This window comes from Monodelphis domestica, chromosome X (genome assembly GCF_027887165.1).
Source record: "Monodelphis domestica isolate mMonDom1 chromosome X, mMonDom1.pri, whole genome shotgun sequence".
Lineage (NCBI taxonomy): Eukaryota > Metazoa > Chordata > Mammalia > Didelphimorphia > Didelphidae > Monodelphis > Monodelphis domestica.
The window spans coordinates 69343348-69357972 of record NC_077235.1 but is presented as its reverse complement, the minus strand read 5'-3'; the positions used below and the strand labels follow the sequence as shown (position 1 = coordinate 69357972).

The 14625-nt window shown below is 46.5% G+C and overlaps 1 protein-coding gene and 1 long non-coding RNA gene across 3 annotated transcripts in view; both read left to right on the top strand.

Annotated features, from left to right (window-relative positions):
* Positions 1–1330, top strand: part of LOC103101779 (uncharacterized) — an 86925-nt gene extending 85595 nt beyond the window's left edge. The window contains exon 4 of the long non-coding RNA XR_001625436.2: positions 1091–1330. This is a non-coding gene — a long non-coding RNA (uncharacterized LOC103101779). The remainder of the gene's footprint in view (positions 1–1090) is intronic.
* A 272-nt stretch (positions 1331–1602) lies between these two features.
* Positions 1603–10720, top strand: LOC100012228 (ankyrin repeat domain-containing protein 54-like). Of its 2 annotated transcripts, XM_016426636.2 has the most exons (2): positions 1603–2717; positions 5827–10720. In XM_016426636.2, the coding sequence occupies exons 1-2, from the start codon at positions 1803–1805 to the stop codon at positions 5869–5871; spliced, it is 960 nt and encodes a 319-aa protein (XP_016282122.1). In that variant the 5' UTR covers positions 1603–1802; the 3' UTR covers positions 5872–10720. The 2 variants fall into 2 exon arrangements, with proteins under 2 accessions (XP_016282122.1, XP_056665393.1); XM_056809415.1 differs by lacking the exon at positions 5827–10720 and having other exon boundaries at positions 1633–5820.
* The last annotated feature ends 3905 nt before the right edge of the window (positions 10721–14625 follow it).

Here is a 14625-nt window from a genome sequence, read left to right as displayed (position 1 = left end):
AGCAAGTCACCATATATATATATGTGTGTGTGTGTGTGTGTGTGTGTGTGTGTGTGTGTGTGTGTAACTTTTGCTAATATTTTCTGAGAAAGGGGCAGCTAGGTGGGTCAGTGAATGGAATGCCAGGACTGGAGTTGAGAGGTCCTGGGTTCAAATCTGGCCTCAGACACTTCCTAGTTTTATATTATCCTGGGCAAGTCATTTTAACCCCCAATGGCTAGCCCTTCCTGATCTTCTGCCTGGGAACTGATGCCTAGTATTGATTCTGAGACTGCCAGTAAGGGTTTAAAAGTATTTTATGAGAACATCATCATTCAGTGATCCTATGATCGTAAGTGTAATCCCCAAACTTATTCCACCCCCCTACCCCCATATTCATCATGCTGTGGAAAAAGACAAAGGGAGGTTTACTCTGCTCTAGCCCAGCAGATATGCCACAAGAACAGAGAGGCACAGAACTTCCCTGGCTGTGGCCTCTCTTGCCTCCTGATGGAAGCAACCAAATGGTCACCAGCTAGGGGAGAAGGGGCTTGGGGCTTCAGAAATCCATTCGCTATGGAGGGCCCCAGCCTCCTCATGGGGACAACTTTTTAGGCCAGTAAGTGACTCAAGGGCTGCCAAGGGAAGCAAGGCCAATCAAGTGCCTGGCAGGGGAAACTGAGGACAATTGGGAGCAAACAGGAGAATCCTCTTCTTGTCTCAAGAGGCCTTTCCTATGCTTGTTCCCAAAGCTAACTTCTAGCAAGAAGGGTGAGAAGACCACAGCTCCAGGGCATCTTCTAGCAGGCACCCCCTCCCACCTTTATCTCCTAGAATTCTTAGCTTTGGCAAGGCTGAGGCCAATTGTCACTGCTACCCCTCCCCACCTAGTACAGCTCTCTTCAATTGGTTTTCTGCTTCTTCCTGGTTGGAGGGGAGGGAGGGCCAGCTTTCACTTCGTTTGGACCTCTGTACCCTTAGTGGGCCTTTTTTTGTCAATAGAAATTTAAGAATGGATGCCACGCTCTGTGCTAAGTGCTTTACAGACATTATTTCATTCGTTCTTCCCACCAAGCCTGTGATATATGTGCTCTTTTCATCACCATTTTAGAGAGAAGAAAACTGAGGCCAACAGAACTTTGGTGACCTGCTCAGGGTCAGCCAGCCAGCCAGCCAGGATTTGAATTCGGGTCGTACTCAATCCAGGTCCCTGGCTGCTTAATGGGTGTTCGTTGTATCGCACTGAATGCTACAGAAGGCCGGCTTTTCCTCTCTGGGGGTTGGTAATTGCCCATGAAAACAAGGGGGCCCTTTTAAGAACATACAGAAAATCTACCGTGGAGATATAAAATAGCGCCGCTTTTTTTTTTTAAACCTTTACCTTCGGCCTTGGGATCAATGCTGTTTATTGGTTCCAGGAGTGAAGAATGGTAAGGGCTGGGCAATGGGGGGGGGTTCAGTGACTTGCCCAGGGCCACCCAGCTCGTTCCTCTAAACGTTTTTCTTCCAAGCCTGGGAGCCAGAGGCCAGGCCCAGTGAGCGAGGGGAGGGAGGGAGGGAGGGCTTCTCGCCGCCCCCGCAGTTATTGGCTGGGCGGGTCTCAAAGGCAGACCAGAAAGAGGCTGAAGTGACGTCAACGCTGACGTCTCCGAGTCGGCTAGACTAGGCTGGAGGCTGACGTGCCATTGCCGCTGACGCTCACTGCAGCTGCAGCAGCATCACCTCGGGTCTGCAGAGGCTGTCCAGTGCTGCGCCAGACGGTCGCTCGGTCACTCAGTAGCTCGGTCTCCCAGTCAGGGTCAGCGGGCATCGCTGTGATTGCCATGGCAGTTCCCGGTAGAGGGCGGGGATTCGGCACTGGGCCCCGGGCTTGGGAAGCCAGGATCGACGGTGGCGCGGCGGCCAGGGCGGCCATGGCGTGGGAACCCCGCACAGAGGGGGGCGCCACGGCCAGGGCGCCCCGGGCGGCCAGGCTGTGGGAACCCCGAGCCGAAGGCGGCGCGCGATCCGAGGGCAGCTTCTCGTTCGGTGAGTTCGCCGCGGTGCTGGGAGGCCTGGGCACCGCGGCCCCGACTCCGCCGGCGGCTCCGGCCCCGCCCCCCCTGCGGCTTCTGCACGAGCTGTGGCAGCAGGACCCCAGCCCCAGTGAGCTGCGGAAGGGTAAGCTCCGGCCCGGCCGCCTGCGCCTTGCGGCGCGGCCACACCGCCGCCTGGGGCCCACTGGGAAGGAGGTGCATGATATGAAAAGGCTGCGCGAAGCCGCCAATACCAATGACATAGACACGGCGCAGCAGTTGCTAGATGACGGGGTGGATCCGCGCGCCATAGATGACAAAGGCCGCACCGCCCTCCACTTCGCGGCCTGCAGCGGCAGCGACCAGATTGTGCAGCTGCTCCTCGACCACGGAGCCGACCCGGACCACCGGGATGGGCTGGGGAACACGGCCCTGCACCTGGCCGCCTGCACCAATCACGTGCCCGTCATCACCACACTTCTGCGCAGGGGGGCGCGCGTGGACGTCCTGGACCGCGCCGGCAGGACCCCCCTGCACCTGGCCAAGTCCAAGCTGAATATCCTGCAGGAGGGGCACCCCCAGTGCTTGGAAGCCGTGCGGATGGAGGTGAAGCAGATCATCCAGATGCTCAAGGAGTACCTGGAGCGCCTGGGCCAGCATGAGCAGCGCCTCCGGCTGGACGACCTGTGCAACCGGCTCCAGATGACCAGCACCAAAGAGCAGGTAGATGAGGTGACAGATCTCCTGGCTAGCTTCACCTCCCTCAGACTGCAGGTGCAGAAACTGGGGAGGAGGTAACCGCCCAGAAAGGTGCCTCCCCCCAGAGCCCCTCCCATGACTGCCCTCCATCCATCATGGCCATCTCAGAAAGCGTGAAGATGCTTCCCTCCCAGGGGGGCCAGCTTGGTGAAGACCTCAGCAGCTCCCCTGGCAGAATGTTGTGGCCCCAGGGAGGCAGTACCTGCTGCTTCTTTGGCCTCACCACCCATACCCCATCTCCATTCCTGCCCCTAGATAGGCAGATCTGGCTGGCTGGGTTCTAGTGAGTCAGCAGCCAACCTTCTGCTGGGCTGCTGGCCCTTTCTGGCAGCAGCAGGCTTAGGGGTCTCTCCTGTACTGGACAAAATAGCAGCAGATGGGCCCCACCCTCCCTCCTCCCACTAGTCTCTCTTGTGAGCTCTAACGCAGCAAAGGTTCCAGTTCATCTCTGTGGCTCGCTGCTGTGAGCAGAGGAGCCAGGGCTGGAGTGGAACACAGGCCCTGGAGTGGGCAGCCCCTTTTCCAAGCCCTTTGGGGGGAGAACTCTGGTGATAAACATTGTACCTTTCACCAGTACTTAAATCTCAGCCTTGAAACCTAAATGGAGTGTGGTAAGCTGAGGGAGGCTTGTCTCTGAGGTGGGGGCTTTGGGGCGGGGCCAAGAATTGGGGGAGCTGACATCTCTGTCCACAGGGCTTTGGGGGCAGAGTAGGGGGCTGTAGACATTTCTCAAGTGTTGGTTCTTGGCAGGAGGCAAGGTGAGAAACGGCTTCCAGGGGAGCCTCTGCAGCAGCTCTGGGCCTGTCTGCAGAGGCATCACTGCCTCTTGTCTCTTCATCGCCGTCTTGGACTAGGAGGAGAAAACAAGCAGATTGTTATTGTTAGGTGATGATTGTACCATGTCTTTTCTCTTTCCTTCCTCCTTTCCTTTTTGGACCCAAACAGCCAGCTCGAAATTCTTCAGCCACTGGGGTTGGGGCTGGCAGGGGGTGGGGCAGGTGGTTGCTCAAGGCTCAGTTTCCAGGCTGTTCCCCTGAGCCTGTGGTGGAGAAGCCAAGACCTGGGGAATGGGCAAGGCCCTGAGAAACCTCCTGAAACTGAAGGTAATGGGTGTGGAGGGGATTGGGTCCTGGAGATAGAGGAAGCTTGCTCTCCTGGTGTCCAGGGGCTTGGCCAGGAGCTTCAAGGGTCCCAGGGGCCCCTTGACCACTAGAGGGCTCCCATTTTTCTTCATGGAATTAGGGGCGGGGCTCAGGGCGGCTCTCCTGGGCTTCCAGGCCCCTCCTCCCCTAGACCCTGTTTCCCTTGCCTGTGGAGCCCAGCTCCAAAGCCAGCAAAGCTTCTCTTCTCCCCTTTATCATCTGAGCCCCATATTCCATCCCTGGGGAGGCTTGTGGAATGCTCTAAGCCTACTCCATCCACGGGCTAGGGTGGGGTGAATAATGGAGGCCAGACCAGCCTTGGATGGCAACAGAGTACTTGCCAGTCAGGAGGGTGAGCACCCCCAGGGAAAATGGAGAGCCCCACATTTCCCCCAAGAGGAAGCTGGCAGGATTAGAAAAGGAATCCTTGAAGTGGACCCAGAAAATAAATACCTGTGTGTTGGGGAGGGGAAAAGATGGATGTTTTCACGTCTTCTCCAATCTTCCTCTGTCTTCCCTCTCAGGTGTCTTCTGCCATTTTAGCCTCATTCGCCTGCCTCCTGATAAAGTGGTCTTACCCTTTCCTTGCCAAGACCAACCTGTTGAGCACCTATTCGGGTGATCCCGTTCCATTTCATCTCCTCCCAACAGAGTGCCCCATCTGCAGCCTTACTCTTTTACCTTGTTTGCATCCTCTCCCTGTCCAGTGGCTTGTTCATTATCCAGCTTCCAGCGTTTTTTTAGAAATACAGACCCTCGCCTTCTGGGCCAGAATCAACACTCTGTCAGCTTTAAGGCTTCTGCCTTAAAGTGGGGAGGGCTGGCCAATGGAAGTTAAGCAGCTTGCCCAGGGTCCCATTGCTAGGAAGTATGGGAGGCCAAATTGGAACCCATCTCCAGGCCTGGTGCTCTAACCACTGGGATACCCAGCCAGCTGCCTCTTCCATCAGTCTTTGGCCATTGTTCATTCACCATGCAATATTGCTATTACTATATACAATGTTCTGCTCACTTGTCAAAAGCTCCTGTAAATCTTTCCAGGTTTCATCAGGTTTTACAGCCCAGTAGTATTCCATCACAATCACGTACCACAGCTTGTTCACTTATTGCCTAACTGATGGGCAGCCTGTCAATTTCCAATTCTTTGCCACCACCCAGAGAGCTGCTAGAAATATTTTTGGACAGGTAGGTCCTTTGCCTTTTTATCTCTGGGATACAGCCCTCACAGTGCTATTTCTGGGTCACCGTTTTATAGCCCTTTGGGCACAGTTCCAAGCTGCTTTCCAGAATCTACTACCAGTGCATTAGTGGCCCAGTTTCCCCACATCCCCTCCAACATGGGTCATTTTTCATTTTGGTCCTATTAGCCAATGGGCTAGGAATGAAGTAGCACCTTCGGGTTGTTTCAGTGTGCATTTCTGTCACTAATACAGAGAGCTCTGATTTCTTGATCTGAAAACTGCCTGTTTGATCATTTAGCACCCAGAGGTCCCTTCTCCTGCTAGGTCTTCCCCTTGAGCTGAAACTGGGGCCCAGAACTGCATATGGAGATGCAGCAGAGGCCTCTTCCCAGTGTCAGCAATGAGCCAGATATTTCTTTTTTTTCCCATTTTCCCCAAGTGTGATGTCATCGTTTATCAGCTGGAGGTCTCCGAAGCTTATTGGATGAAGGTTTTGCAAAGAAGAAATGATCCATTTTACCTTTCTAATGTCTCTTGCATGTACTCCTACTGTCCTGATCCTGCCACCACCCTAGTGCAGACTGTCCCCTTACACTAAGGTGGTTTTTTAAAATGGCAGCTCTGACCATGTCCTTAAGGGGCTTTATCCAATAAATGCCAGTGCCTCCCGGTCACCTCCAGAATGAAATACGAAATCCTGGTTGTCCTCTCAAGCCTTTTACAACTAACCTTGCCTCTGTTTCTTTTCAGTCTTTTTACAGCCTATTCCCTCGTGTGTGCCCTTTGATCCAGTGATCCTGCTTCGTTGCCGTTCCAGAAACAAGACACTCCATCTCTCAGGTCTGGGCATTTCCTCTGGCTCTCCCCCCCTTTGTGAAATGCTCTCTCCCCCCTTCCCCCCCAGCTCCTGGCTTCATACAGTTCCATATTTATATCCCATCTTCTCTGGGAAGGCTTTCTCAACCTCCCTTAATTCAAATGCCTTCCCACTATTAATGATGTCCTATTTATCCTGTATATAATTGTTTACTTGCCTCCTCCATTAGATTGTGAGTTCCTTGAGGGCAGGGATCGGCTTTTGCCTCAGTACGGAGCACAGTGCCTGGCACATGGTACGCAGTTAATATGTGTATTAACTGCTTGACTGACATTGATGTTATCTCTAGCAGTAGGACATACGGTCCTTAAGAACAGGGCCTGTCTCATTTTTTGCCTTTGGATCCCTGTACCTAGGAAATAGCCTGCCATGTCTGAGGGCCTTAATAAATGCTGTTTGACCATGAATTGCCAGTGGGAAACACAAGGTGGTATTTCACTGACATGGCTACACTCACCAGTATAGTTCACATTCATAATAGGCTTTTGGAGGTTTCTCGCTCCTCCCCACTAATCCAGAATCACAGAACCTCAGAACTGGGAACAATTCCCAAGACTACTCAAATGAATGAGAATCCCCTTTCTGGTGGCTTTAACAAGCAGTCAGAGGGCCTCAGTTTGGACTGAGTGAAACACATTGACTCCACCTTGTGACTTAATTCTGGATCTAGCTCAGTTCTTTTTCTATTCACTTATGGGCTAATCCAGTTTCTCTCTTGTGAGAAGCCTTTATTCAATGATAGGAATTGTGGGAAAATGGGATTGTGTTATCTGAGCCTGGCCCTGTCTGGCTTGTTTATGCTGACCAGAAACTCAGCCAGGTCCAAAGACTGACTGATATAAGGCGTTTTCTCACAATTGTACATCTGGAGCAGCCTTATTTGCAAAGTGGCCCACTATGGATCAATCAGCTCTTGTTTCCGCATTCCTCTGATTGGCTACACATACTTGGGAGGAGTGAGACACCAGGGAATTCACACCTGTTCACTCTCCCCCTCCCAACTTGAAAAGCCCCTAATCTTTCCTCCAATTAGAAAGCAGATGAGCTCATCTTCTCTACAGTTAATGAATCGCTCTCCTTTAATGCTTTGGGCTCAGAAGCCCAAATCTTTGCTTCCTCAGTTAATTATTCCATCTTTCTTTCACCTGCAACAGTTTTTGGCAGAGCCGGCCAAATTGAGAAAGGACCGCCATCCTGGGGGTAACATCTCAGTTTTGTGGAAGTCAGCCCCAGAGGCAGGCCTCCCCCCCCTTGATTTTAAATCCTGAGCTGAGGTAAGCTTTCCACCTACACTCTGGGGATGGTTTACCCCACCCTACTAGGGGAAAGCTTTTCACTTTAAGATCTCTCACTGCTAAAATGCATAAAAATCCAGGGTGGTCTCAAAGTTGACCTGAAGACAGCGGCACAGCACTTTTAATTATGGCCAACGAAAGATTTTGAGATTAGGCTTTCATTAGGAGGTGAGGAGGCTAACAAGTATGTATTTGTCCTAATTGTTTCGTCTGTGCTTTTGTTTCTTTGTAAAACACAGGAAAATCTTTGTCTTGTGCCAGACATATTTAGCGTTCTTTATAGAGTTGGCTACCTTGAAGGATTTCTAAGGGGAAAATGCAGCCATCCAGAAAGCTGCAGCCACACACAGAGTTTGGGATGCTGGGGGAGATGAATGAAGTTTCACACTTGAAGCCCTTCTTCTAGCCTTGTGTAATCTGATGCTAAACTCTGTATCAGTCAACAGGACTAACTCCCACTTTAGGCTTCCTGCAACAAGGTTTAAAAACCTACAAGGTACTTTCTTTCTCTCGGTCATTTTTCCCCAGCTACTTGGGGACTCGAGAGAGGAAGTCAGATAATCGAAGAAATGAAAACTTCTTCCTCATTTGTAAGAATTTGTGGCACTATAAATGAACTAGAGGTTCCAGATTACATTAACTGCTAACAACATCTTGGTAGATTTTGGAGACTTGGAGATTAATCATTTTAAGATTGCAGGGGAGGGGGAAGCTGGGTAGCTCAGGAGTTTGAGAGCCAGGCCTAGAGACGGGAGGTCCTGGGTTCCAATCTGGCCTCAGACACTTCCCAGCTGTGTGACCCTGGGCAAGTCATTTGACCCCCAGTGCCCAGACCTCACCGCTCTTCTGCCTTGGAACCAATACACACTATTGACTCCAAGACGGAAGGTGAGGGTTAAAAAAAAAAGATTGCAGGGGAGAACGCCTGGGATTTGGGGTAATTCTAAGAACTCACCCCCTTTTCTTTGTCCTATCTGATGAGACACTCCGCAGAAACTTAACAGATGCTGAAATATCTTAGTGAGCTTTGAAGTACCACTTTGTAGAAGTTCTTTTAAGGAAAAACTTCTTTGAAAGTTTCAGGGGTAAAAAGCATTTCAAACACGTTTCCCCTTGAAGATTCATACAGCTATTGTTTTAGTGTAAGAAAGAGAGCAGCTAGGTTGAAAGTATTCCCAAAGGGAAGGAAAAAAATAGGTATGCTGTTTGCATTTTAGATTTAGCAGGAACATTGTAGCTGCCTCTCCTTAGCCCTTTCTTGAGCATGAAAAGAGAAAAGCCTGTTCCAAACCAGGAACAGTTTCAAAGCGAGTTCAAATTTAATTCATCAAGGGGAAGAGTGGCTTAAACCAAAGAGGGGTTGGGGAGAAGGGCCTGCCTACTCCACCACTGCAAACGTCATTTGGGAAGGCTGAAGTAGAACTTCCAAAGTTTGATGTAACAGAATGGATCATTAGGTAAACTAGAAGCAAGGTCGCCAAAGAAAATGAGAAAAGAACCATACATTGGTAATGTCTTGGGCACCCCCAAAGGTTCCTACATAGACCAAATCCCTAAAACACTTTAAGTAGAAAACACAAAAATGTTTCCAAAAATACCAGAAGGCATTGCAGTTCATTGGCATTATGGCAATGTTGTGCTAACTTGAAAAACTCCACGAAATAAAGATGAGTTGTTTAGATAGTTTGGGAATACGACCAGGAAATATAGTGCTCTGCCCCTGAAAAACTCATCAGTCCAGGCATATTCTCCAGGCTTTCGAATCTTCTGAGCTCCAAAAGTAGGGAATGGAAAGGTGAGGCTGCCACTTGGACTCTCCTCCTCTGGGGCAAAAGCTCCTAGGAGAGAGCTGCCAGGCTAGGCTATGCACTCCAAGGGAATTCATTTGGTTCTTTGTGGTTTCCAAAAAGGTAAACGTGCCACCTGTACTCCTTGGAAATGAGTTCACTGTTAACTCTGGCCTCTAAGCAGGTGCCTACTCACCCTGGAAATGGAGGGTTGGGCTTTGTGGCTGTAGATCCAGATTTGATTTGGTTGAGATTTATCCTGTAACTAAACTATGATGTAGTTCATGAAATATGTTCTATTTATTGTGACCTCAAATGCAAAGGAAAAAATGCTGGGAAAATGCATGGATCAGGGGAACCTGAGTTACTCTCCAGTCTCAGAAATGTATTAGTTGTGTGATTTTAAGCAAAATGACTCTGTTAACTCAGTTTCTGGATTTGTAAAGAGGAAAATAATAATGGTTTCCACCTCCCCGGGTTGTTGTGAGGATCCAATGATATAATGATTGTCAAGTGCTTGACACAGAGCCTGGCATATTGGTAAGCATTATATAAATGTTAACTATTGTTATTACTTCTTTGATTGTATAATGTGCTAACTCTATATCGGATTTTAGATGTGGTTAGTATACAATACCAAAAGCGATAAAAATAAGTGATCTTTTCATATAGGATAATTTGGAAATGCATTCTGCTGAATTGACATCATCTGACTGGTAATAAGATTTATTTCATGTTTAAATACATGGTATTGTGTATGTTACTATTGTGTTTCTAAAAACTATTCTCATATTGTGAAATGCTGTGAGAAACCATTGTATCAGAAATGCTATTAAATAACTTCTCTTTTAATCTGTTAGATTACGAATTGAGCTGTTAAAAGAATGTGATGATAAAAAAAAATAGATATTTGAAAACTGTTAACTATTTAATGGTATATTTTGTCTTAAAATAGATACTAATACTAATACTAACTTACTGTTTTGGGGGGAAAGCTGAACCGACCCTTTACGATGTCCTGATCTGTGAGGTCCCTTGAGACTTTGTTATACAGGCAGGATCACCCCGACCTCGTGTTGGAAAACCTGAAGTGCTGAAGTTGGAGAACCCAGAACCAAGAAACGACCATCGCTTGATCGCTCGATCGCCTTCCCAGCTCCTTGTCCAAGGGGTGGAATTTGCAAGGTTCCCATAATAAAAGAGTCCATTGTTGTTTGAAAATGTTTGGCTGTCACTTGTAAACCTTATGAAAGTGTATAGGATGGTTTCAAAATGTAACTTCAATATGGCAAGAAGAGTCCACTACCAGATATTTGGTTCGTTTGAATTGCTAAAGAAAGGATAAAAATGACGTGTACTAATAAGGAAACACGAGCCCTAAGCTCTAGTTAGTGAACTTGTGCTCTTTGAGGTAAAAAAACTCTGGGGACTCTAATCGGAGATTGTTCTGAGTTTTGATTGCAGAAATGGTTATCTGAATTGGAATCTTGGAATCGTCTTTCCCCCAATTAGAAATCAGATTACCTAATCGTGTATTCTGATTTATATCCTGTTAATTGTTTTCTTTTAATGGATAAAAATCTGTCTCCTCCTGTATTCAAGGTCCAGTGCAAAAGCTTAGGAGTCTTGCTCCTGATTTGTTATGCAATTGGCATGCATTGCTTAATAAATCGATATGCTTGAAAGCTTGTTTCCTCAGTTATTTCATCTTTCAGCCGTCACACAATGACAGGAAACCCACAACCTCCCTGGACAACTCATTCTACTTTGGGACAGCTCCCACCACAGGGGATCAGTTTTATATACTGAGATAGAATCTGCCTACAACTTTCACCCATTTTCCCTAATTCTGTTTCCTGGGCCAAATTTAACCCTTCCTCTGTACTGTCCCCACCTGAGCCTTCTCTCCTGCTGACTAAACACCTCTAGGCCCTTCAATGGCTTTTGGGATACTCTACAGTATTCCAAACAATTGGTCCTCCAGCATCTACTTGAATTCCCCAAGTGATAAGCAGTTGCCTAACTCTAAGCCTACATTCCATTTTCAGATGTTAGGATTAAGATTCTCTGGAGACTTTATTCATTTGTAAGTACTTATTGGATAGTGGAAGTGGGTTGGAGAGAGAAAGGGCACATAATCACATGGCCGGACACCTAGCTAATCTGAGTTGGCTGCTCACCTCATGTCTCCATGGCTAACAGAGCGTGCATGGTGCTGACTCAATCCCTCACTTCTAACCCTGGTGATGCCACCTTTTCTTGGACTCCCTGGTTGGATAGATGACTTCATTCTGGATCGGAGGCCATCTTGCGGATGCCAGGAGTCATATGGGACAAAAGGCAGCACCTTCTGGCCTACCAGGGAGCCACAGGGTTTCTGTCCTCCCATAGTGCACAAGCATACCTTGTTCTTAACCCAGTCAAAGGGCGGGGGTGAGATCGAAATAGATTTTCAAAAGGAAAAAAAGGGTACAAATGTATATTCAATTCACACACAGACAAGTCTAATGAATAGAAGTCTCCGAAAATTAGATAAAAATTGATCTATTCCCTACTTCTAATTTTGTTTGCTAAAGAGAAGCAAAACAAGTCTTTGAAGGGAAAGGCACTGGCACCTGGCAGGGGCATGGTGGGGTGGTGATGAAGACCTCCCAGGGTAGACACTGGCATTTAAGCAGTACCTTTAAAGAAACCAGGGCTTCTAAGGCATGGGAGTGGAGGGAGAGCATTCTGGACATGATAGATGACCTGTGCAGAATTACAAAAAGGAGACAGAACAGCAAGGGCTGTATGGCCAGATTATAGACAGCACAAAGAAGAATATCAAATAAGGTTGGAAAGATCGATTTGTGCCTTGTGATGGACTATAAATGCCAAAGGAACTTCTATTTTAACCCATGGGACAGTGGGAGTCACTGGAGTTTGTTGAACAGGGAAAGTGAGGTGGTCAGAACTGCATTTTAGGAAAAATCACTCTGGCAGTTATATAAAAGATGGGAGAGAATTAAAGCAGGATACTCTAAGCTAGGCCTGACGGCAAGGGTTAAAACAGGGGTTTTGACAAAATAAGAGGGCAGCTTTCAAAGTTTTAATGAGAAGATTTTAGTAGAGTTGTAAATTAATATTGTCCCTTTAAGCCAGAGAAAAGACCTCTAGCAGCTTTTAGCAATTAACAACTTAGTTTATTAAAATAGACAGAGTAAAAGAATATGGTAAACTGAATATAGTTAAGGAGAGAAATATAGGAAAGAGGTAGAAATACTATTCCTAATGTCTATACTAGTGTACCTATAACTGCCTATAACTACTGCTATTAACAACTACTCCACAAAGTTCCAACCCAATCAGCTACTAATCACCAACCCACACCACCACCAGCAACCAACCCCTGCCTAGCAGTCAACTTTCCTGCAACTCCCAGCCCTCACTGCCAGCAACTCCCAGGCCACCCAACTGACTCCCTTGCCTGGCAGGGGGCTCCCCGGTTCCTACTTCCTGTCACTGTGGGCTGGTTAATCCCTACACATTTCTACGTAAGAGGACCTCCAGGTCCCAGCTTAAATTAAAAAAGGAATAAAGAATTCCTTTCCACATGACTCAGGGCAGATCCTTGGTGGTGTCGTTTTAAGTGTGAAACAAAATGAGTCACCTATGGGTCATTCTTAGCCTTAATAGTGAAATTCTATTAATCGATGATCTGCACTGAGGACATACCAAAATGAATCAACTTAGTGAAGATCTCCAGGCTCTGAATCGCCAATCATGGTCTGCCAGCCAAGTCTCTTTCTCTTTACTTGGTTGACCAAAAAGTACTGTCAAAGCCACCACCTGTGATCTTCTACACCAGAATTCTCTGATAGTGTTAATAACTTTAAATTTTTTATTTTATTTACTTAAAAGTGAGTTTTCAATTGTTATCTTTGTAAATCACCATAATTTCCCACAATATCTTCAATGCCACTCTGGTGGCATCCCATAGAACAGATACGATATTTTAGAAACAAAGAAAAAAATTTACAAGTCAGAATAACTGATTTCAAGCTAACGTCTGAAGATATGAGCAATATTTATCCACCTCTCACATCTACTGAGGTCTTAGTATGGAAATAATGTCTTTAAATATCTTTTCATTCAAGCCATGATTGTTCTTTTTAACATTGCAATGCTCGTTTTTTATTTACTTATGCGTGGTGGGTCTTTCCTTTTACATTCTTGTAGCCTCTACTTCTCTCTGCATTGCTTCATATATATCTTTCCATGCTTTTCTATATTCACCACACACATAATTTCTTACAGAACAGGTAGTTATCTTCCAGCCACAATGATTTGGCCATTCCCCAGTTAATGGGCATCTACTTTGTTTCCAATTCCTTAGGATCACAAAAAGTGCTTCTTATCAATTTGCCCCTTGAGATATTAGTCTTGTAAAGGAATCTCTGGATCAAAAGGTATGGATATTGAAGACACTTTATTTCTGTAATTCTGAATTACTTTCCAAATGATTGTACTAATTCTCAGCTCTACCAGCAATGCTACACTGTGTCCAAATTCCTGGCAACATTAACTATTTCCATTTTTGACATCTTTACAAATTTTCAGAGTGTGAAGTAAACTTCAGGGTTCTTGCAATTCAAATTTCTCTAATTAGTGATTTAGAGTATTATTTCTTGAGGTGGTTGTTAGTTTGCAATTCTGATACTAGTGCATTATTGGTGGAGTTGTGAACTGATCCAAACATTCTAGAAGGCAATTTGGAATTACACCCAAAAAGCTATAAAACTTTGCATATCCTTTAAGATAGATAATATAATTCAATATAATTTTCCTCATTGACTTAGCAATTCTCAACAATATAATGATCTAAGACAATTCTGAAGGACTGATAATGGGGTCACTTTAGCAAGTGGTCCAGGAAGCAGAGATTTCGAATCTCCATAGAACCTCCAAATATATCAACCTGAAAAAACCCCTAATATATTAGAACATGTCTCTAATCAAGACAAGAGAGACAATGATCACAACTACCACGCAGAGCCAACCATTGTGTCTTAGAAAGATGCCAATAATGGGAATTTTCCATTGAGTTTTTGTAGAACTCAGGGTCCTACGTATACTATCCTACGTATACTATAGGGAGCATATAAAAGGAAGGACAAATATAACGGCTATATATATAATATATCCAGGATCTAGAATACTTGGGAGGGCCTAGTTTTTGATGAGAAATTGACCTTCAGAAGGTGAGAACTGGTTCCCACAAACGCTGCCCCCTAGGCAATGCTAGACATTTTGGAAGCTGTGATTGGTCCCTGTGGAAAGGGGAAGAGACAAGAACCCACTATTAAAGGCCCTGAATTTCTAGGCCTAGAGGAGGAAGTCGACTCCAAGAAGGAAGTTAGCTCAAGAAGAAGGTCAGCTCAAGGAAGAAAGTCAATCTCAGGAATCACCTTCATCTTGAGTCATTGTCTTGACCTGCTGCTTGGAGGGAACTCAGGTGAGTGGATAGCTGGCTTTCCCTTCCTGTCTTCTGGAGAGAGTTTAATTCCAATTGAAGGTCAACAAGTCCTGGCTGAGTAAGTGAATGTCTTCT